Source organism: Gambusia affinis, linkage group LG05 (genome assembly GCF_019740435.1).
Source record: "Gambusia affinis linkage group LG05, SWU_Gaff_1.0, whole genome shotgun sequence".
Lineage (NCBI taxonomy): Eukaryota > Metazoa > Chordata > Actinopteri > Cyprinodontiformes > Poeciliidae > Gambusia > Gambusia affinis.
In genome coordinates this window covers 19,485,898-19,509,432 of record NC_057872.1, presented here as the reverse complement: position 1 = coordinate 19,509,432, position 23,535 = coordinate 19,485,898, and the positions used below count along the sequence as shown (strand labels likewise).

The window sequence follows — 23,535 nt, the reverse complement described above, 5'->3', positions numbered from 1 at the left end:
TTTCTTTCTGAAACACTTTCACTTAAAATGCTATGATCAGACTTTTAATGGCCAATGCAGATTACTGGTCAGCTTCCTTTCAGTTCCACCTATCGCTTACAGTCTTTGGCAGAATCATACAAACTAAAGTCATTAAAATCAGGTTAAAAAAAGAAAAGAAAAGAAAATGTGCTGGAGGATTTTTCATAAAGATAGTTTGGAATCCAAGGAAAAAAGGAAATAAAAACGTTATTCCCATTTATGTCTAACCCTAATCAGATTTGTTCTCCTCTAAGAACTATTGGGAAATTCAGTGGATCCTAACTAAAAATTGAACTCACTATGCAGAAGTTTCCCTGTTAATATTACAGGTTATTAAAATGTTTAAATAGAACACAAAACACAATTTCTGTGGGACAGCCTTCAGACTGACATGACAGATGACTTACAAGAAAAGTGTTAAAAGGGTGTGTTCTTTCTTAAAAAAAACAAACAAACAAAAGAAACACTTGTTTTAAATGATTACAGATTATTTTATCAAGAGAAGACATTACTTGGTGTTCTCAACCACAAGCATTCAGCCCATAAATCAAATCAAAATCCTCAAATTTTAGAACCACCTACTTCTTGCAGAATGACTCTCATGTAAATTTCACCATGAAACGTGGCTGTAGATGGCTCTTTTCTGCCCATGCTCCAAAATGTCAGTAAATATGCCGATGACATTGTTATTGTACGGAGCCATGCAGGGTGAGACATCAGCTTTGTTTGGGTGACACAGAGACTTTTTCCCACATTGTACACACCTCTGTGATGCTGTGGAAGTAAACACTTCTCTACCACTGCTGCTTCTTTGTGAATGTTGTTACAGGCACAGGAGAAGCACGGAAAACACGAGACAGGAAATGTAGCACACATTTGACAGCAACAGGTGGTGCATACTGTGCTATAAAAAAAGCATTTGTCATCCTAAAGATTTATTCTTCTTTTTCTTCTATGCTATAGTTCAATATTTCAGATCATGAAAGAAATTGTAATATCCTGTCCCAACCATCTTGACCCTAGTTGAGAAAATGCAACCAACCCCACTTGTTAAATTATAGAATTTCAGGTCAGTTTTACCTGGGAATTTCAGAAGGCAGGGTAGATATACAAAAAAGAAACTGAAGCACTGATCTTGGAGCACTTTTTGTACTGAAGAAAAGTAAAATGTTAATAACAGAAGGAGAACGTTTAGTTGTCGGCAGCAGACGACGACCCCTCCAGGAAGGTACCACTGCTGAGCAGAACGACTATCCAGATGGAGCTTTTATGAAGAGTAAAAACATAAAGCTAGAAGTTGCAAAAACACAGCAAATAATGCAAATTGGAGAGAAGAAGGAGATTGTAGTGAGTGATCAGACAAGTGGTCAGTTTTTCCTCCAGCAGCTTAGATAACTCAGAATAACCTTGGGACACTCTCAACTATAAGCTGACCCGTCTGGTGTAAAAATCAGAAAATCAAATTGAAAGTCAAACACAGTGGTGGTAGTGTGGTGGTCAGGAGCTGCTTTGATGCTGCAATACTGAGGCAAGTGGCTATTTGATGGACCCATAAACTCTACTCTCAGCCAGATAATCCTGAAGGAGAATGCCAGTTCATGACCTTAAACTCAAGCATACTTTAATTATGCTGCAGGACAATGATCTAAAGGACACCATTAAGTTCACTTCTGAATGGCTCAAAAAAGAGAGAAAAAACTAAAATAAAGGCTTTTGAAAGTTCAGGCTTGAATCCAATTAAGATGCTGCAGACTAACCTTAAGAAGGCCATTCAAAAACTATCTAATGTGGTTTAATTAAATTTTAATTTCATAAGAAACACATTGCCAGTTATTGCAAATGCTTGATGTTAGTTCAGGCCATCAAGAGCAGTACAACCAGTTATTAGGTTTAGGTTTCTGTTTTCGTTTAAATTATGCTGGTCTGGATAGTTGTTCAGTCATATTTTAAAACGGCTTTTCGGATTTATTTGGGTTATATTGTCAAAAACCTTTTTTACTGCCCTGCATAATGGCAAAACAGAGACAGGGTTTCAAGAGGAACGCAGGAGCCATTCTGTATATTCCTATTTGTGGAGGAAATCTTGTGTTTGGCACATTCCTGGGTTGTTTTATTAAGAGGTTCTGTAACTGATGTTGGGTGATGCTTTTATAGATCAGAAAAGGCGAGTGTTCTTAGTTTTGAGGCATGTGATAAATCAGGAATGACAAAAAGAAACCTAAACTCTCAGCTCTGAGGGAGTTATTCCATCATGTTCGTTTCCCAGGCTACCTTGCAGTTTGTAGATTTTTGGTTTCAAACTCTCATTTGCAATCTTTGGAAATGTTTTTTTTATGATTATTATTATTATTATTATTATTATTATTATTATTTCTGATTTGACAAATAAGAAATGAGAAAAACAGCATGGCCACAGGAAAATGTAAAAGTTGGAATCACCCTTCTGCTTGTGATAGCTTTTCCTTGTACTGCCTTTGCTGGCTAAGAGGATTCAGAGAGGGACAGCATCATAAGGAGAGTCTGAACAACAAGTAATCACTTGAATTTAAACTCTCAGACTAATTGGTGTATTAGCAGTAACTTAATTATGGACTGCATTGCTGCAGAAAGCACACTTTTTGGATTTTGTCAGCTTTTACATTGGATGTTTACTAAAAAGTATTAATCTATTATCAAAATAATAATAAATCATGTAGAAAAACAACTGAACATTCAACTCTGAGTAATAACAAGGTCATACAGTAAACAAACATTATTTAAAAAAAATATTAATAGAGTGAACACTAATACAAAGTGTGATGTCTACATATTTTAAAAAGCTACCCATAGGCTTAACAGGAAATAAAAAGTTGACAGATTTATTTGTTGGTCTGACAGACTGTATTCACCTTATTTCCAATTTAACAGCCTTCCTGTTGTCATATTTTTTTTTATTAGTCGTTAGACAGCAATAACCCTCTGTTATCTTTGCTCAATAGTGGCTGATTATTCTGCATCCAGACTGCAGGTCTTTGCTTGTGAAGGAAACACACATAAAAGATGAAGAAGGTTAAGATTTCGGGATGTTAACGCTTTCTTCTAGTAGACATACATGCATCACTTTATGTAGGCTTCTCAAACATCACCAGCATTAGTCTGTCATAAATATTCTGTAAAACTGCTTTTCTTTCCTTCATGCCAGGAAGACTTGTTGCCTGCTGGAGATGGTTTCCCTTTTTATACAGAGGGATTTCACCCCCAGTCAGTGTCAGAGGAGTGTGAGCGCTGCTCATTTTCTCAGCTCTACACCCGCTCCTTAACGCCACGCTGCACATGCACAAAGACGTGCAACCTACTCAGATCATACTCTCCTGCAATGGCACAAATAGGGACGTGTGAGCACGCAAACACACATCGAAGGTTCTCAACTTCCTGCTGATTTTAACAGCCCACCAGCGTCCAGTCTCAGCATGTCGTAACACGTTGACTTCTGCCATATCCCTCAAATCCCTTTCAATTAGAGACTCCTGCACTGGTCCTTCATATTGGTGCAAACCCAGTGTGCAAAACCCGCCCACACACACAGACCAACACACACATACTCCGATTGTCCAAATAAACATCCACAAGTGTGCACGTGAAGGAGAGAGCTTACTGTAGCTCACACAAATATGCTCACACCCCTTCTTGCATAAACCCAATGCCTCTATCTGCCTATTATGCACATCCATTCTGTTGAATATTTAATGTTCTTTTTACAATAACTGCACCATTACTTAGAGCCTGGGAGCTTCCAGCTTAGCTCTCCGAAACACTGCAGACGAATGCTGAAGGTTGTCCAGCATTAAACGGGGCGTCTTTCGGCTGTGGACGCAGCACAGACAGCAAGTGGTTTCGGGATATTAACAAAATTTAATAAACATTTGATAAAGCTACCCTCAGCTGCTGTGGAGTAAAACTTCAGTTTAAAGTGGCTCCCAGTCCTCAAACTTTTGCTCCGAGGCAAAATACTTTCTCTGCCGCACCATATTCAAGTAGTTTTTAGACTTTGCAGTGCTATTTTCTTCTTTTTCTTTTTCTGACATATGTGTCTGCTCTTTTTGGGGTATTTGTCTTATAGAGTGCAGCGTTCCCCTCAGTAAGCTTTGTCTGTTTCCTGTCTGTGTTCCCTCACAGTGTTTTGATTGAATGTCTGTTGCCGAGCTGCGGTCGAAGTGCAGTCGAGACACTGTCATTGTTGCCACCCCCTCCTCTCCTCTGCCAACACTTACATTACACTGACAGGCAGTCTGCACAAAAGCTGCCAAACTTTACTCTTTAGGCCTGCCTGAGCAATCACATTTTTATTTTTAGCTTTCTTTTAAGTGTATACAGTATGGATGTGTGTGCGTCTGTTTGTGTACCGTAGGGTTTATGCTTGTAAATACCTATCTGGCTGTGAGCACTTTTCATCATGTTTGCTCTTTATTGGGACTCTGATCATTCAGAGAAGTGTAAAAGCCAGATCTTTTGGGAAGTACGCCTTGCTTTCGAACGTTTACTATCCCGGAGATACAACAAATTCAAGCTGGATATTACAAATTCTCACTGTTGATAAAATTTAACACTCTCATGTTCAGGTCAATAATTGAAAGAATAGAGACTTAAAATATATCTTTTTTATAATCATGTGGAAACAAAGGTTTACTTTTACGATGTCTGTTAGTACCGCCGTCCCTTTAAACTGGACCCTATTTAATTATTGAACCGGGTTAAATTCAATTAACCGTAGGCTGTAGGCTGTTTGGTGATCTTTGAGGATAAAAGTCATGTGTATTTAAACCTTGCACAGCCACTTTAACTCTATATAAAGCAAACTACTTCTGGAGCTACTCTCCTTAATATCTAAATTTGTGTGATTATTGTGTTTTTTTGTCTGTTTACTGTTTCTTTCCAGCAAATATGTGTCTAATAATTACTCCCGTCTAATATAGTTATTATATACTTCCAAGTGTTTGAGAAAAAAAAACAAAAACATGATCGACTCACAATATGCTGAATAATACCTGAGCAGCATAATAAAATATAACTATATGCTCTGCATGATGTTCTGGCTTTATGAAGGCTATGTTCTTTCAGCTTTATTGCTGCTAACAGAGATGTTTATTGTGCTTGCTAGTGTCTGTAGTTTATGGCGATGCTTGTCTTTCAGCTTTTCCTGGTTTATGTTTTTCTCTTTGCATACTAGAAAGGTTGATAATATTATTCAATTTATTCATGTGCAACAGAACAGGATGAATCTAACAAATATCTTGCCGACATTACCACAATGCAATGAATTACAAGGCTTTCAATAGTTCTCTTTGCTTTTATTTTTTTAAGCCTTTTTCTTCTATTGGGAGTATAAGTGACAGAATCTAGTTAAAATGTTATGGTATGTCATGTCTTCTTGACATACATATGCACCAATAAGACTTTTGATGAAGTCGTAAAGAGGCACAGAACTTTATTATAACAAGATTTAGTAAGGTCTTAGAGATTTATGATCTCAAAACTGTTCAAATTTTCAGTCATATCTTATCCAGATGCTTTAAGGGTGCATTATTAGGTGCCATTGACTTTTTTCAGCTGTACATTATGTTATAATGTTATTCTCTCATCAAAACCATTGCTGTAGTGCTGCTTCAGTTATTTCACGCATGTTTGAGAGAACCCTTTCATGCACTAAGCTCCTTCAGACTAACCAGCAATAATTAGCAAACACCTGGTGAGCTGATTATTTAAGCTACTTCTCAGTGCAACGCTGGGAATAACGTTGTTTATATAACAACTGAAGGTAACATAGTTACGTTATTGTGCTGTAAAAATATAGTTTTATATGCCTGGGCTATACATAATAGTGCCTCTTTAAGAAGATACTTCAGTAATGCAGCCTACCTCACTTGTTGCTGTGTACTGCTGCTCAGATGGCTGAAACATGGCTGCTTACATGTCTTCCTTGCTTACAGGAAATGAAAAATCTTTCTGTGTCAAAATATGGTGGATCTCCACTCACCCATTCATTCATCCACCCAGTCAGGCGGCCAATAAAACTACAGTTGACAAACTACATATTGAATGTCTATGAAACAGGCAACAGGGTAGCCTGCTGAATACCATTCTGAATATTTCTTATTATTATTATTAAAGAGCATATCAGAAAAAATAAGAAATAAAATATATTGGTATGTGTGAACAAATTTAGATGAACAAATTCTACCTCTAAGATTTTATGATTTTTAAACCACAGATGATTCAATATGAGTCAGATTCTCTAAAAACGGTGACATTAGCATCAACTTGGAAGCTGCAGCACAGACTCCATCTTCAATCATTAATAAGCCAACACCAGAGCACTACTTCTCATTGATTGGACTTTCAGTCAAACACAAACAACAGAATAGTAGTTAGTCGTCGTTGTTTCCAACGGCATCTCCTGGCCATGCTGTCCTGTGCAGCTTAGTTGGCTGTCAAAAAGCTGGAATAAGCAGGAGACTTGTGCCAGAGAACAATCAGCTGTTTATTCCCCAACATTGAACAGGTGACAAAACCTAAAAGAAATAACCCAATTCAGCAGGTCTCATGTGGTTTCAGCAGCAGCTCAAATGAAGGTTCACGAGTCTTTCCCAAACATCTGGACTGCTAGCCGCTTATAATCTACTGCTCACTCACCTTGGCAGACCTACCAAAACGGGGGAAACGGCAACTATAAACATTTAAAAATAACTAGAAGTATTCTAATTTATAAATATTTTACAACATTGACAAAGCATATAAAAATCACATTTTAATTTTTACAGTTAAAGCTGCAAGATTAAATATGAAGTACAAACTCCTCCGATTATAAAATAGATTCTTTCAGAACCTTTAAAAGATCTGTGAGCCCAGTGGCATATTTAAATCCTAACACACTTAGGAAAGAAGAGACAAAGATAAGACATTGCACCCCAAATATTACCACACATAAAACATCAAACTGTGACAACAAAATTTAAAGATTTGCTTAAGTTAAATTTTTAACATAACTATCCATTCTATTCAATGTTTTTGTTTACAGGACAGGTTTCAGTCAGCACCAGCTGGGAAGAAGCACAAACGCAAACAATAACAATGAAAAGCTTCAATATGATTTCAATTTATTCAATGAAACATTCAAACAAACCAACATGTCAAATGTATCTGTTCTAAAGAATGAAGATTTCCATGACATTGCCCATATAAAAAAAAAAACTCCCCTGAGCTTCTCATGTGTATCCAAACCCATGCATTGAGCAGAGTCATAGTGATAGCTCATTTAGTGAAGGTAATTCACAAAAAGCAAATGAATACGGATAGAAAAGGGGATGCAGGAAACTAGACAAGCTAACATGAGGCTGGATGACAGGCTGACAACAACAGAAGGTCTGACAGAGGACTGACTGAACTGAGAAGAAGATGTACTGGGAAGGTTGTTGCCACACGGGAGAGACAATAACCAGCTGAGGCACTGCGGAAAAATACAGATAAAAAAGGGAACACTGTTAACAAAATAGTCACAACATGAGTAAATGCTAAAGTAGTCAGACATCCAAAACAACCAATTTCACTGAATTACTAAACACCATAAACAGAGACCAATGAGACTCAACCAAACTCAAAATCCTGCAGATCATGACATTCCATTTTAGTCACTCAATTAGGAGTGAAACAGTAATATTCAGCACATCCATCTATATTAGCTACTAATAGTAAATTAGTAGCTTTTTAATTTCTGTTTTTGCCCAAGTCTATAATAATATAATAATCATCTCATTTTATGGCAGCAGAAGAATAATTGAGGCTTTTCTGTTTTAAATAAAAGCAGTTATGTCTTCAGTTTTACATTTTTTATAGTTAAACCATGGTATTTTTACTTATGTTTATCCTACACTCATAATACTGACTGATATTTAGTTGCATCACATGCTGTTATCAGTTATGCTCTATACATTACTGATAACTAATTAGCCTATGTATGTGTCCAAACATTGAAAAATCTTATTTTAAAAAGTAAAGCAGCATTATCAAGGAAAGAAAACAAACTGTAGTCTGATGGTTTCAGCTCAAATTTCAAATGGGAGAGATACAAAGGAGAGTTCAGTACTTCGAAACAACAGAATAACTAGATAAACAAACTACACTATACATTCAGAAATTCCCAATTCACCTCACAGTTCTGTAGCGTCCTAATTTACTCATTCAGGAACACAGTCACTAAATGATTCAAGTCAATTGATTCTTAACCCGCAGGAGATTTAAACCATCTGATCACAAGGACCTCCACTCCAAAGGAACAGCTAATGTTACCAGGCGTAGGCGCAAAAGGATCGATGACCTTATTCTTCACATGGTTACACTTCCAAAGCCAGTTAATCACAATGTTCCCCTTTGTTTTACCACAACTCCCTGATAAAAATAATAAGCTGCTGACACGAGCAAAGGGCAGGTTCTTTCTTAGATGAGAGGAAAATAGTCTGATTATTTCATCTCAGGAATGCTTTAGTTATTAATCAATAAAATGATGCAAGTGGCTTAAATTCAACCAAGTAAGTTCAAAAAGAGAACAGAATATATTCAAAGAATCCTACTAATGATCAACCACGTGTTATTGATCACTCAAATAGTGTGAGGAGTGTGTGAAAAAAGTGAGAATTATTGTTTGCCACGTCATGAAAAATATCCAAGAGCTGTTGTGTTGCTTACCCAGAAGGGAGACAAAGCTGCTGATCTTTACCAGCATTGACTGATTTGGTGAATAATTCATTTCAACAAATTAATTTCCATTAATAAACATAATTTGTTCTGAAGAAAAAAATTATAAATATCATTGCCTGGGAAAACAAAATGTTCTGCTGAATTTTAGTAAGGTAAATAGTGAATGTGTTTGAGATGGGTGATTTGTTTCACTACCTTGCTTGGCCTTCATCATTGTGTCAATGGGTGGCACTTGCACAGTTTTTTTATTGTTTATTTCTATCCTCAGTTGAGTAGGAGAGCGCACTTACCTCCTGCCTCCTGCTAAGCCTAGTGTAAGCACTGTAAGAATGTATTGCTGTCTAAAAACACTTCAGTTTGAGTCAGGATTAAAGCTTGCTAGTACGACAAAATTATAGGTTTACTTTTAGTTTAATTAAGAAATTTGCACTACATTTGAATTTCTTTGGTTGAGTATCTGGAATACTTCAACTGCTCAGTTGAACTGATCGGGGGGGTTTTCTACATTCAACATAAATTCTTTGAAACAATTTAGTAAAATCCTTGATCTATATGTGAAATATGTAATCCATACAAGAACAACTGACATAAAATGAGAGATATAACCATATGAAGTGAACATGCTTTTAAAAGATCAATTTATGCCCTCAATAAATGCCTCAAGCCAAACATTTGTTTGTTTGTTCAAGATATACATTTTAGGAAGACATGTTTATGGTTTACCTGATAAATAAGGAGATAAATATTTAGAATTGTCTAAAAATATCTTGTATAAAAATGGTGCAATTGTTTTAAAGTGATCAATTAGTTTAAATGTGAAGTGTGATTACTGTGAGACATTTATCGCACAAATAATCTTGATGAGGAAAGCAATCTTAGACAAAACATTTCTAAATCTGGAAAGCATGTGAATCCAAAAATTGTAGCATGAACTAATTCCGTCAATCTTTCTCAAATCAAAAATCCTTTTGTTTTAATGACCTCAGCTCCAAGTGAGAAACACGCAACACCTTTTCCTTTGTCAGTACCTGCCTTCAATATGCAGACAGAAAGTCAACAGAGTCAGCACAGTTTGATTGTTTTTGATGCTTTCTGTTTATCACTGTTAAAGAAAAAAAAGGATGTGTTGATTTATCACCATTAACAAAGGAAGCGCAGAGTGCAGCCTCCTCTGATGTTTCTCTCTTCTGTTCCCCTAGGTAGGCTGGTGGGAGAACGGCGTGCTGAGACTTCGATACCCAGCTTGGTCCCGCTACGGGCCCTTCCTGAAGCCGCCTGACGATGCCCAGCACCTGCGGGTTGTAACACTGGAGGAAAGGCCATTTGTCATTGTAGAGCTTGCAGACCCTTCTTCAGGAACCTGCATCCGGGACTCTGTTCCCTGCAGACGTCCTCTCAATGCCAGGTTTGAATTAAGTTGCCCTTTTTCTGTTCCAAAGCACTGCAATTTATATTCATATTAAAACCCCTCTAAATTTAAAGTGCAACTGAACGAGGAAAAGTGTGAATGGCATAATCCAGTGATACTGTTGAACTGGGGTTACTTTTATCAGAGCTGCAGTCTTTTCACTCCCTAACCATAATCAATAAGAGACTGACTGCTCATGAGAGGATCAGCAGAATGACTCAGAATGTGGAATCAGATATGACTACAGAGGAGCTTTATGGTTCATCAGCACCAGGTGGAATGGCATGCTACACTAAGCCATCAAACCTGTCACAAAGGTCCTTACCACAATATTTATTTTCTCTTACCCATTTCTTTTTAGTTATATTTTCTGTTTCTGTTTCTCTGCCTTTTCTTTCCCAGTGCAATCCATGAGGGTGTGGCTCCTCTGAAGCAGTGCTGCAAGGGTTTCTGCATTGACATCCTCAAGCGACTCGCAAAGATTGTCGGCTTCACCTACGACCTCTACTTGGTGACCAACGGGAAGCATGGGAAGAAAATTGATGGCGTTTGGAACGGCATGATTGGAGAGGCAGGTCTTTGACTGTGTGTCTTTTGTCTGCCTTTTCTACAGGGGGGGAAATTAGATGGACACTTCACAAGACACAGGTCCAGTGTTATCATAGTTATCAATTTTTTGGGGGGGTAATTCTCAGAAGATGCTGGTCAATTGGTGGTTGTTGTTTTTTTTTTACTTGCTGCCATATAAAATCAAGAAAGAGCTCAGATGATAAGAATTACTTCAGCCTTGGAAGGATTTATCTTGAAACACATTTTCACAATCAAACAGCAGATTAGGAACTGCCAGAAAAAGATCTGCTGGATCAGTTTGCTTATAAGATACTCAACCTATTCTTTGTCCAGTATGTTAATAGCATGCAGGTGCGGTCACTGCTGACTTGTGCAGAAAACAAGGACAGAATTTGGACTTGGATAAATTCAATTGAATGCTCAGTAAAACATGGAATATGTTAGAATTTGATAATTCGTGGATTTGTTCCAGCAAATCTGATTCTTTCTGAACAATCTAGGTTAATCAAGGTGTAAATATCAGATAAATATTTTTATATGATAGCTGATTTACTAAGGGGACAGGAGCTAACTAAACCAACTGGCCCAGTTTGAATAAATAGTTGTCTTTTTTGCACAGCCTGCAGAATATTTGCCAAAAATGTTGAAGATTATTGAGTTCTTCTTTTAGTAAATGCAAAATGAGCCTTCATATTCTTTGTGGTTAGCAGTTGGTTTGGCCTTGGAACTCCTTCATTGATGCTTTTTCAAAGTCTTTTTTATTGTCAGATCAGGAACTCTACCCCATTAAAAAAATCCTTTACAAACCAAGATATCAGTGAATTTATTTCTTATCTGTTCTTGTATTTCTTACAATTGAGGCATTATGTGTTGTATTTTGGAAATCCTTAGCCTGCATCATGTTGTCAGACAGATTCTGCTTAAGTTTTTCTTTAAAAACCCCAACATACTTCATCCAAAGTGCTGAAATTGACTGGCATTCATGTAGTTGTGTGACAAAAATTGTGTGATTTTGTTCACTGAGAAGCATCAGGTGTCGTATTCTGAAAAACATGACAACGGACTCGGGTCAAACTATTTCAACAGAACTCTGTGGGAAGAGTTGTGTGACTGATCAGCTTGTTGATGTGATATATGCAGAAATGCGTTCGGACAGCAATTTTGATATTTTTCTTCAACTAGTCCACTTTCACTATCTAGTTTTGCGTCTGCAGGAGGAGACATGAATACTTTTTGAGGAAAGATTGTCTGACATTGTGAGAAAATGTGCACATTTGTACAATTTGTCACTAAAAACTACAAAGATTGTCAAATGGCATAAAGTTCCTGGATGGATTCTTAATTCTACAGTTTACACAGTAACCCGACTTAGGTGTGGTTAATGAAATTGAATTAAACGTTACAATAAATGTTGCCAATCACAAGTAATTTCTAGCTTAACAGAAAAGATTCTTATTTTTTTTACACTGGACCAGGTTGGTTAGGATGGTATTTTTCCTTTAATCAAAAATTATAAGTTGAAAACTGCTTTTTATGTTATTATATTTTTAATTTTTTAAGGTTTTATTGGTTCTAGTGGCCTTTATTTGATAGTTAATTGACAGGAAAGTGGGTAATGAGAGAAGGGGGAAGACATGCGGCAAAGGTCGCCAGGCCGGGAATCGAACCTGTGACGGCCGCGTCGAGGACTAAGGCCTTCTTATGTGGGTTGTGCTTAACCCCTGCGCCACTACCACACATCCCATTGTATTATTATTTTTGTTACTTTTGTAGAGTTGAATTGGTTTGACAGACAAATCTGTCGGCGGTTAAATAGGTTTTAGCTGCGCTGTTTGAACAACATGTACATCTCCAGGGAGAAATTCTGCACATTTTAGTACACAAATACGATATGACATATGCCCCCAGCTATTTGTGGATAGTCATTGATATTTTCTTGGTCATATAGGTCATGAACAGCCAACAAAACAAGACACAGACATGCTGGTGGAGAAATGGAGGGAAGAGTCGCAGTGAAACAGGCATGCACACACATATATATAGTACTGGCTCATCTACTGAAATCAATACAGCGGCTGTGACTTCATTGAAGCTTCCTGCTGTTTCTGTCTCCCAGAAGGAACTCGCCATACGCCATTAGTCATGCGTTTCTAAAACAGTTCCACAGTGCTTTCCCGCTCTTTTTGTTTATAACTTGACCACGGGTCAGAGCTGGCAGTCAGATCTATTTTTGCGAGTAAAAAAAGAAGAAGAAGAAAAGCCACACATACTTTGTTTTCTCAAGCTAATTTCTGTCATTTTGATCAGCTCCTCCAAAGCCTGTCATTCTTTGATCAGGTAATCCAGAGACTTGCCAAAGTTGAGCGGAGGGGGCTTTGCGTTCCGCTTCGCCTCAGTTTTCTGCTGATTTGCTCTGAAGAGTGGATGTGCCATGTCTAAAGTAGATTAACATTTCGCTTGTACAATCAGCAGACACAGCGGTTTTCAGGTTTTCCTTGATGGTGGCAGAGAGGAGATGGGCCCCCGCTCATTCTGTATGCTAAAGAGATGCACAGGAAACGCGTGCTCAATAATTGTACTGCGCTGACACACTCACTCCCCTCATGCTTGGCTGTACAAAGGGTCAAGGTGCAGGGTCTTACTTGAGGAAAAAAAAGGTGGTGGGCTGTGAAAGATTGGCTTTGTCTGCTGGGAGCAGTTACATGAGTTTGCCGTAATTAGATTTCTTTCTCATCGCTGCTGTTGTCCCTTTCAGGTGGTGTACAAGCGGGCGGACATGGCCATCGGCTCGCTGACTATCAATGAGGAGAGGTCCGAGGTCGTGGATTTTTCTGTTCCATTCGTGGAGACAGGGATCAGTGTCATGGTCTCCCGTAGCAATGGCACTGTATCACCATCAGCTTTTTTAGGTGAGAGCTTTAGCTTACAGCATTAGCTGATGAGTAGGATCTAATCTAATTGGAAGGTGTTGAGTTTGAATAAAATGCCATGATCTTTGGTTGCTGGCCTCCACATCTAGATTATTTTCTTTGTTGTTTTTTTTAGCTCCTCATGTCTTCTTAATGTCTTCTTTCACTCCGTCAGCACACTCGAGGCCCCAGTGGGAGATCGTTGTTTCTGTGTTATTGAGTGTTACTGACTTACTGACTGAATTGAGCAGATCTTAAAAACAGAAAACAGTGTTTATCTACTGAGTGCCATGGACCATTCTCCAGTGCTTTTGTTAAGGGAAATTACTGTATGTGCAGGTTTTATTACACTTCCATGCATCCTCTATTGAATGAATGAACTTGTTTCTTTTTTGTTTCTCCTCACAGAGCCTTATAGTCCAGCAGTGTGGGTGATGATGTTCGTCATGTGCCTCACCGTTGTAGCTGTGACCGTCTTTATTTTTGAATTCTTCAGCCCTGTGGGCTACAACCGCAGTCTGGAAACAGGAAAGAGTGAGTGATAAGTCTCACCTGTCTGTAAATTTCTGTTTGATGAATGGATTCAACAAAATGCATATAGATAGGTAGATAGATAGATAGATAGATAGATAGATAGATAGATAGATAGATAGATAGATAGATAGATAGATAGATAGATAGATAGATAGATAGATAGATAGATAGATAGATAGATAGATAGATAGATAGATAGATAGATGGCTAGATGGCTAGATGGCTAGATGGCTAGATGGCTAGATGGCTAGATGGCTAGATGGCTAGATGGCTAGATGGCTAGATGGCTAGATGGCTAGATGGCTAGATGGCTAGATAGATAGATAGATGGCTAGATAGATAGATGGCTAGATAGATAGATGGCTAGATAGATAGATGGCTAGATAGATAGATGGCTAGATAGATAGATGGCTAGATAGATAGATGGCTAGATAGATAGATGGCTAGATAGATAGATGGCTAGATAGATAGATGGCTAGATAGATAGACAGAGATAAACTTTGATTACTTTGAAGGAAAAGTGTTTTTTTCCTCAAGTCCAAAAGTCACTTTCATAATTTATTGATAGTCATATCGAGTGCATTGCCCCAATCATTCATGTTGAGTTTTGCACATTATGCATACAGTATATTGAACTGCATCCAAGTATGCTCAATATTAAAGCAGCCATTTATAATTCAGCAGTGTAGTTTGCATCCTGTGATAGTTGGTGTGCCAGATGCCTTGGTTCAATACCCCCCCTTGATTTGCCTCCTTTACTCCATGATTGCAATGCCCTGCATAATTTTACCTCTCTGTCATCCTCCACCATATCTCCTCCCCACCGTCCCTTGATCACTCGCTTCCCACAGTAACTTAAGTTAAAGCTGGGTATTTTGTTTAATAAATTTTTTCAATGATTTGGTGCAACAATTTATCTTTCCTGAGAAACTGTTGCACCAGAATGAAAAGCAACTACTACTAATAATGTGTAGTTAATGCAGTATGGCCTATGTTTTTTATGTTTATTTGTTTTTTTGTTGTCTTTAGCTGTTTTGCAGAATTGTGATTAAAATGGTTCCTACACTGTAATGAAAAAAGTCTGGAAATTGAATAAGCATTAGTCTCTTCCTAGCTGTCTAAACATTTTGCCCTTCCCTTTATTCTTTCTTCATTCCTTGTACACTTCCTCTACTTTGTGTCCTTCCTTTCTTTCCATTTTTAAGTTAAGTGTTAAATCATTTTAATTACAGTTCCCTTCTCTCTGGACGTAAAAGTGACACAGAGCCAGTTTCTGTTTGTCTCTCTTCAGCATGGTAGAGCGAGAACATATTATTGAAAGAGGTAGTTGTGTGTTCATGTTCTAAAGTCAGAAAATGGCAAAACCAAATCTCACTCAGTTTTACCCTCAAACATTCCTACTCCTGATCTTTCTAATCATATTTTTTCTCCATTTCTATTCTGATCAGAGGCAGGAGGGTCCACTTTCACCATCGGAAAATCTGTCTGGCTTTTATGGGCCATTGTCTTCAACAATTCTGTGCCGGTGGAGAACCCAAGAGGAACCACAAGCAAAATCATGGTGCTGATCTGGGCCTTCTTTGCTGTCATCTTTCTGGCCTCTTACACTGCTAACCTGGCTGCCTTCATGATCCAGGAAGAGTACATTGACACAGTTTCAGGCCTCTCGGACAAGAAGGTACCTCACCACTTGAATACTGATTCGGTTTAAAAAAGCAGAAGGAGAATTAATATTCTCAAGTGAGCCAAATCCTATGCATTTGAATGTTAAATTGATTAAAGCATGGGAATTAAGAAATGAATAGGACCTCATGTAACATAACTCAATTACCACGTTTTCTGGACACACAAAAGATGGTCTTAAATGTTACTGTAAGTCCACAGACTTCTCTCTTTTCATTTTAAGAGGGTAAGTGGTTTTGTAAGTAAGTCTGGAGAGTGGACAGAAATAGGTCAGACAGATTGGTGCACAGCCTGGTGTGTCTCATGCCCCTTCTTTTTCCTCCCTCACCCTCTTTTCCTCTGATAGTTTCAGCATCCAGAGGAGCAGTACCCACCTCTCAAGTTTGGCACGGTGCCCAATGGGAGCACAGAAAAAAACATTCGCTCCAACTATCCGGACATGCACCAGTACATGGGCAAATACAACCAGAGAGGAGTGGAGGACGCCATCCTGAACCTAAAGACTGGGTCTGTTTGCCACAGCCAAGCCAATTTTCACACCACATGCTCGCCTTTAATTTTCCAACCATTGAATTCTAAATTACCCATGCTGTGCAACGCGTTGTTTGTCAGTTTATGATCTCTATAAACTGATATGCACTGATATGACATAGAAATACAAAAATGTCAGCAGCATGAAAGATTGTGGAGATTTTCAGACAGAAACATGTTTCATTAATTTATTTTGTATTTCTGTCTCAGCCAAGTTATCTGATCCACTATTATTTCCTTTTTTTTATTGTTTATTTATTTGGAGAAAAACACAAGTCTTTGTTGCATTGTTTGTTTTCCCCATTTTTCAAAAGAAGTAAATCTAATGGTGAGTGAGGAGGGAAATCTACATCTACATCTACATAGATCTGTGAAATCTACATCCCAGCATGTTAAGAATGATTGGGCTAACATAAACCCAAGCAATGGCTAAAAACAAAGACGATCAGTCCTCATCACAGATGCAATTATATGAACTTGGATGTGACAGGTTTTACATATTCAGTCCATTTACTCCAAATTGAATAAAATGTATCTATTTGCACCTTGAGTGAATAGGACAGTTTTTCCGTTATGAATATATCATGTACTGAGTCAATAAATCAATAAATCATGAGCTGAGCCAATCCAGCCATCAATGCTCAAATTTTAACGACTATTTCTTTACGTTTTTTTTTTTTTTTTTTTATCTGGGATACCCCTTTGCTTTTTAAAAAAAATAAAAAATCAAGTCAAGTTTATTTGTAGAGCACATTTTAGCAACAAATCAGTTCGTTGCACTTTACATGATAAATGCATAATACAGGCACCATTTACTGCAGCCACAGCTAAGCATCTAGGCTAACACCTATGTCACACTACTGCATTCAGCCTTTTGTTTCAATGTCCTTCAACATGATGCCATTGGAATTAAAGGACAGTGCACAACAATGGCATTAAACATTGTGACAGAAAAGATTACAGCACAGGCTACATAAAGTCAATGGGCAATGCTCTTGAATGATAATTTCTGTGGTCCTTTTTGAACAGATTCTATCCAAACACTTTTGATATAACTATCCAAAGATGGAGTCCAGTCATCTGTGCTGTCTCAGCGCACTTTAGCTAATGTGTGTTAAATGTGCTATTTGAAGCAGGTTAATTGATTAGATGCACCATGGTGCTCACAGTGCATTCCTCTTTACACTCCCATATTGCCTATCCATGCAATTAACACTGTAGAATATACAATTAGATCACCAGATAAACCAGCCTCCCACTGATTATTTGGACATGTTGAAAACTGCTGTCACATGAACGCTGCAGCCTTTATATCATGTATAGAAACAACTCAGATGACGCAACAATAACCCAATAAAACTTAGATACTTCACTCTACTGCAGAATGTTAAAGTAAAACGTAAACCATCACTAGCTGTCACCAGTGGTTGTTACTCACAGAGCCATGGAGACGTCATAGAAAAATACTACATTATAATACAGCACACTGTGAATTACGCAACATTGATCTGCAGTAATTCCCCAATGAGCTCATCAAAAGCCTTACACAAACGAACATCACAGGTGTTAATGTCCCACTAAATCGCATTAATTTCCTCATATTTAGAAGCACATAAGATGATGTTTTAAAAAAATAAAATAAAATCTTTGAAATACATCATGTCAAGCCAGGAAATGTTTCCATTCTTACATGGATAGAAAATCTGTCATGAGATGGTTACTCAAATACAGTTCACTCTGGTTGTTGTTGGTAAAACTATTTTTACTTGGCTTGACAGCCACTTTTAAAACTCAGAAGTACAACAACACTATCTCAACCCATTAACATACTAATATTGTTCACAATGGTGTTTTTGTGAAGAAATATGTGTGAACAGTTTGCATTCGTTTAGCTAAAGCCGTAACTTCACAGATAAATGTTAGATCAAAACAACACTTTTCCCAACACTTCAGAAAGCTGTTCTGAAAAATACAGTTTATTCAAACCCTGACATTAAAGTAATACAGCTGTACTTTTAGACATTCAGAATGGAGCATTTTTGTAACAGATTTTCACTCATTTTTAATATTTCTACCTCAAAGTAATACTAAGTAACATTTATAATCTGTGCTACAATCTATAATTTAAAGTTGTTTGTAGCTGGTATTTCTGGTTAATCTTTCTGTGACTTATGGTGCATATTGTAGTGATCACAGCAACCAGATGGTGCAGATAGAGCCTGCTTTTATTTCTTGCTTTTTTTCATCTTTTATGTTCTACCATTCACACGAACAGACCATCATCTGGAAAGGCATTCTTTTCAACTCCAACTAACATTTCACATCTTTTGTCACACATCATGCTTTGCTGCACAAATTCTCCCACCTTTGTTCTTTCCATCTCCAACTTCACAGCTATCTCTCCACACATACAGTGTGAGCAGCGTTTCCCTTCTTCAGTTTTCCCGCAGACTTTCCATCAGTCGTCATGTGTTGGTTAATCCCAATTTACTTGATCCTAAGCCTCTGTCGTGATCCACACTGCTTTGACACCACAATTATAACTCAGCGTTAACATGTGCTGAATGTATGAAACTCAAGCTTTTCTCTTGGAGGATTTTTTTTTTCCTGCAGCCTAATGCTTACATTTTTTTTTTTTGCTCTTTAGCTGCCCTTTTTGTGCTATAGTTCGTTTCTCCGTCTCTTATTTTCATCCATTCTTTCCCCTCCTTGTGCGCTTTCTCTGTGTGTCTGTATTTAAACTTTATAATCCTCATCACTCTCTGCCTCTATCTCATGTCTTTTCCACCCTGAAGTGTGTAAATCTGTCCCCCCTTTCTCTGTCGCTCCCTGTCACTGCACCCTTCATTTCGTAAATCTCCTCAGCCCCCTCTGCCGTCTTCCTCTTACTCACAGATCCTCACCTGATTTCTCCCTTATTTTATTCTCCTTGTGTTTTCACTCTTGCTGCCAAACCTGCTTTACTATTCCTCCCTTTCTGCCTTTCCTTGTCGTTATTTAACGTTTTATGCCCCCTCTATCATTCCTCTCTCCTCTCTGGTTATATTTTTGCACCCCAGCTGTCTTCCGAAGCACATTGCAGAGATATACCTCCCATCAGTCTCTCCATCCTAGTTCCACCTCTCTTACATTAAATGATGAATGAATTTTGCCTTTACTCTTTCACAGGAAGCTGGATGCTTTTATTTATGATGCTGCAGTGTTAAACTATATGGCCAGGAAGGACGAAGGTTGTAAGGTAACGACTGAGGCACAGATACACATGCTTTAGTTTTTTTATTTTTGCTTGGCATTATGTGTTTTTCAGTATTTGCATGTTGTCCTTTCTCCAAGGTGATGACCATAGGCTCGGGGAAGGTTTTTGCCACCACAGGCTACGGTATCGCCCTGCACAAAAACTCACGTTGGAAACGTCCTCTTGACCTGGCCCTGCTGCAGCTAGTGGGAGATGGTAAGACCTATGGAGGAAGGGGAAGGTTTTAATGAAAATAATGACCGGCTTATAGGGAAGGTTATGGCTAAGACAATAAGGTTGAGAAAGGAGTGACAGCCTAGCATGAGGGTAGGGGATGAATAGAGGACACAGGGGGTAGATGAATGAGAAGATGTCGAGGGGAAAATATGGGGCATGTGACAGCAGAAAGGTGTTTTGATTGTGACAGAGGGCATAATGATGTGTAGGGAAGGGCTGATGAGACTTTTAAAAAGGTTTGTGAGCCTCTTTATTGGGTTGAAGACAGGATGATAAATAAAAGGGGGAGAGGGATATCATTTGCTTGGTGGTAAATGTTCTCTTCGTCTATCCATTCTTGTGTAGTTATCTTGCTCTTTTGTGCTTTAACTTTTCCTCTTCTTGCTATTGCAAAAGAAAAAAGGGATTTACTTGAGTGAGTCACAGTTGTAAAAAGTCGCTGCTTGTTTGTTGACAGATTTTCAGAAATACAGATTATTTCAGACTGACATACAGGCTGAGGGAGACAAAAAAGCACCTGAAAATACTCTGATTTGATGGAGCAGCAAACCGAGGAAGCATATATACAAAACACTGAATTAATAATTTGATAGCTGCAGTACCTTGCAAAAGTTTTCATACCCCTTGAGTATATTTGGTTTTTTTGCGATATACCAACACCAATCAGCTTTTCACACCAACAAATTGATTATTCCTCATTCCTTTTTGCACAATGGTTTAGTCCAGGGGTCTCAAACTCTAGTCCTCAAGGGCCGGTGTCCTGCAACTTTTAGATGAGCCTCTGCTGCACAACACCTGAATAGAATAATTAGGTCATTCAGGCTCTGGAGAACTGATCTTCCCCAGAAGGAGGTAATTAAGACATTTCATTCCAGTGTTTTGTACCAGTGGCACATCTAAAAACTACAGGATAGCGGCCCTCGAGGACTGGAGTTTGACACCTGTGGTTTATTCTGTCAGATTGTACAGAGAGCATGTACAATCTGACATCAATTTTTGACTTTTTCCTGGCTCTCTCTTTGATTTAGGTCACCCTATTAAATCAATGTATGTTGATTTAAAGCACTTTATTGCAGCTCTTATTGTATGGTTAAGATAATGTTCCTGTTAGAAGATGGACCTCCATACGTTCTCCAATCAATTCTGGAAAATTTCTCTCTTCCTCCTGATAAAACAAACCTGCAGTATGACTTGGCCACCACTAGGATTAACCATGAGGATGGTGTGTTCAGGATGTTGTGCATTCTCATCTCTTCCAGTTACCGTGAGGCTCTTGGATAGCTTTGAAGTTGTTTCCATCTTCAGATAATGGATTGGTTTATACAGGGGTGTCAAACTCCAGTCCTCAAGGGCCGCTGTCCTGCAACTTTTAGATGTGCCTCTGCTGCACCACACCTGAATAGAATAATTAGGTCATTAAGGTTCTGGAGAACTGATCTACACAAGGAGGAGGTGATTAAGCCATTTCATTCCAGTGTTTTGTACCTGTGGCACATCTAAAACCTGCAGGACAGCGACCCTTGAGGACTGGAGTTTGAGACCCCTGGTTTATAACCTAACCCTCCTTAAAACATCCCCATAGTTTCTTCCCTGACCCATCTGTTGTGTTCTTTGGTCTCAGTCAAGCTGTTTGTTGACACAGCCTAGCAGGAATTATACTGACACAGAACTAAATGCAGAACTAAATGTATTTTATAATTAGGTGACTTCACAAGCAACACACTTCTCTGTATGGTCTAAAACATATAAAATCTACCAATGTTTGTAGCTACAATGTGAAAAAATGTGACAGAGTTTAAAGCATGTGAACTCTTATGCAAGGCCCTGTATGGGACTATCACAATATGCTGTTTAATTGTATCTACAAGTGGGACACTCATGTTTGACAGAGGGAATCTGTTTTTAGCAACGGTTGTCAGTACACTAATGCTTGATTATCATATAACACAGTCTGCCACACACATTTATTGTCTCCATTGGATGGAGCTTGTTTGGCTTCTCCTCATGCTTTAAATCAGCTTTGCTTATGGCATGGCGGACAAAGCCCTTCAGCTGTTTCTGGCATGCCGACGCTTGAGCTGCTTACCCTCTGATAATGCCAATTTGGTGCCAAGATCTATTAAAATAAGACTGGCATCTGGAGCTGAATTGCTCGACCAGGAAATGCATGCCTGTGTGTGTGCGAGGCAAGGAAAAACAGAGATCCCACTAGCCCTGACATATGCTGCTACTTCTCATTCCTTTGGCTTTGTGTCGTAAAAGTCCTGAACATGGGCTGTGTACATGGATGGATCTAGTTTTTGCAAGGCATTGCTGGAGTAGATTATTAAAGAAGAATATTAGTTTCTTTGGATGTGGAAAGATTGGAGGGAGGGACTCACATTCATCATGCCCTCGAAGGCTGCATCTTTTTAACAACATCTGAAGATCTCAGAAGTTTCACCTTTCGCCAGACTAAGTTGTGTCACAGAGTTACATCATTATAGCTCCATGCCTTGTGGAGCTGTATCATTTTACCAGTGAATTAAAGGATGTATGAGGACTTTTAAACCCTATAAATCTATTGTTCTTCTTGTTGCTGTCTCTGGTGATTTACACCACTGCTTTAAGAGATGGCACACTGATTTTACAACATCTTTGCTGTTTTCCTACTTAAAAAGAAAAATAGCTGAGTAGTAAGGATTACTCCCCCCTGCATTTTATCAGATCCACTCTTTTTTTTTTGCATCCCATCATGACTTTGATTTCTTGAATATATTATTCAGTGAGTAGATATTAAAATGCGAGAAGATGATGTTTCAGCTCTTGGCCAGCAGGATTTTTATTTTATTTTATTCAGAAATCTTGTGATGAATGCAGAGAGGTTTGTCATGGTGAGATAAAAGCGCAGCATTGTACAGGTCATGGTTTACTGCTCAGCAACTGCGAGGCTCGGTGTCTCTGGATGTGTGTGGCATCCAGCCACATCTGGCATACCGCAAAATGCAAACATGCTCGCTGGTGCTTGCACATTTACATATGCAAGCGTGCCACACACAGCCGCTGATACAGTGTCCTTTATTGAACATCTTTGTGGTAAACGGCAGGCTTTGCATTCCCAATGTTGCCAGCCCTACCTGAGCTTGTCTGCCAGAAACAACATAGGTGGAGAGAGAATGTGATGCCAGATTTGGCAGTGACTGAGAGGTAGGAACAACTGCCATCTCAAAGGTTAAGGTGTGGGTTGGAGGTAAGATGGTAAGAAGCAGTGGGCTGCTCTTGCATGAAAAAGGACAAGGTATTATGCTCATCATGCTCTCAGTTGAGGACAGAAATATGACTTTATCTGCACCCTTCAGTCCGACCCCTGTTGTTTTCACATTAGTGCACAAAGCCACTTCTGGGGACTGTGACAAATTCATGTTTTATTGCAGTTGTAAAATCTTACAATTAAAAATGCTTTAAAAGAGTGTATTCTGTGAGGAAAAAGTAAGCCTTAAGGAGAACTGACAAGGGAGGTAAAATTGTGTAACGAAAGATGATGAGGAACTGGGTGCTTTGACTATATTATACTTATAATTCAGTAATGATCCATCCAGATATATTTAGTATGAAACAATGGATAAACATCTGAGAACGGACCCAATCCCTACTGTTAGAGCCAAGAAAAATTTGCGATGTTTCTCTTTAGATTGAAT

General features: G+C 38.5%; 1 protein-coding gene across 7 annotated transcripts in view; it reads left to right on the top strand.

The window, feature by feature from the left end:
• Positions 1-23,535, top strand: part of LOC122830522 (glutamate receptor ionotropic, NMDA 2D) — a 109,895-nt gene that overhangs the window by 78,684 nt on the left and 7,676 nt on the right. For all 7 annotated transcript variants that reach the window (XM_044115885.1, XM_044115880.1, XM_044115883.1 and 4 more), the window contains 8 exons: positions 9,951-10,156; positions 10,562-10,730; positions 13,485-13,638; positions 14,047-14,172; positions 15,621-15,850; positions 16,202-16,362; positions 19,555-19,624; positions 19,720-19,837. In XM_044115885.1, coding sequence (XP_043971820.1) covers positions 9,951-10,156; positions 10,562-10,730; positions 13,485-13,638; positions 14,047-14,172; positions 15,621-15,850; positions 16,202-16,362; positions 19,555-19,624; positions 19,720-19,837 — 1,234 coding nt within the window. The remainder of the gene's footprint in view (positions 1-9,950; positions 10,157-10,561; positions 10,731-13,484; positions 13,639-14,046; positions 14,173-15,620; positions 15,851-16,201; positions 16,363-19,554; positions 19,625-19,719; positions 19,838-23,535) is intronic.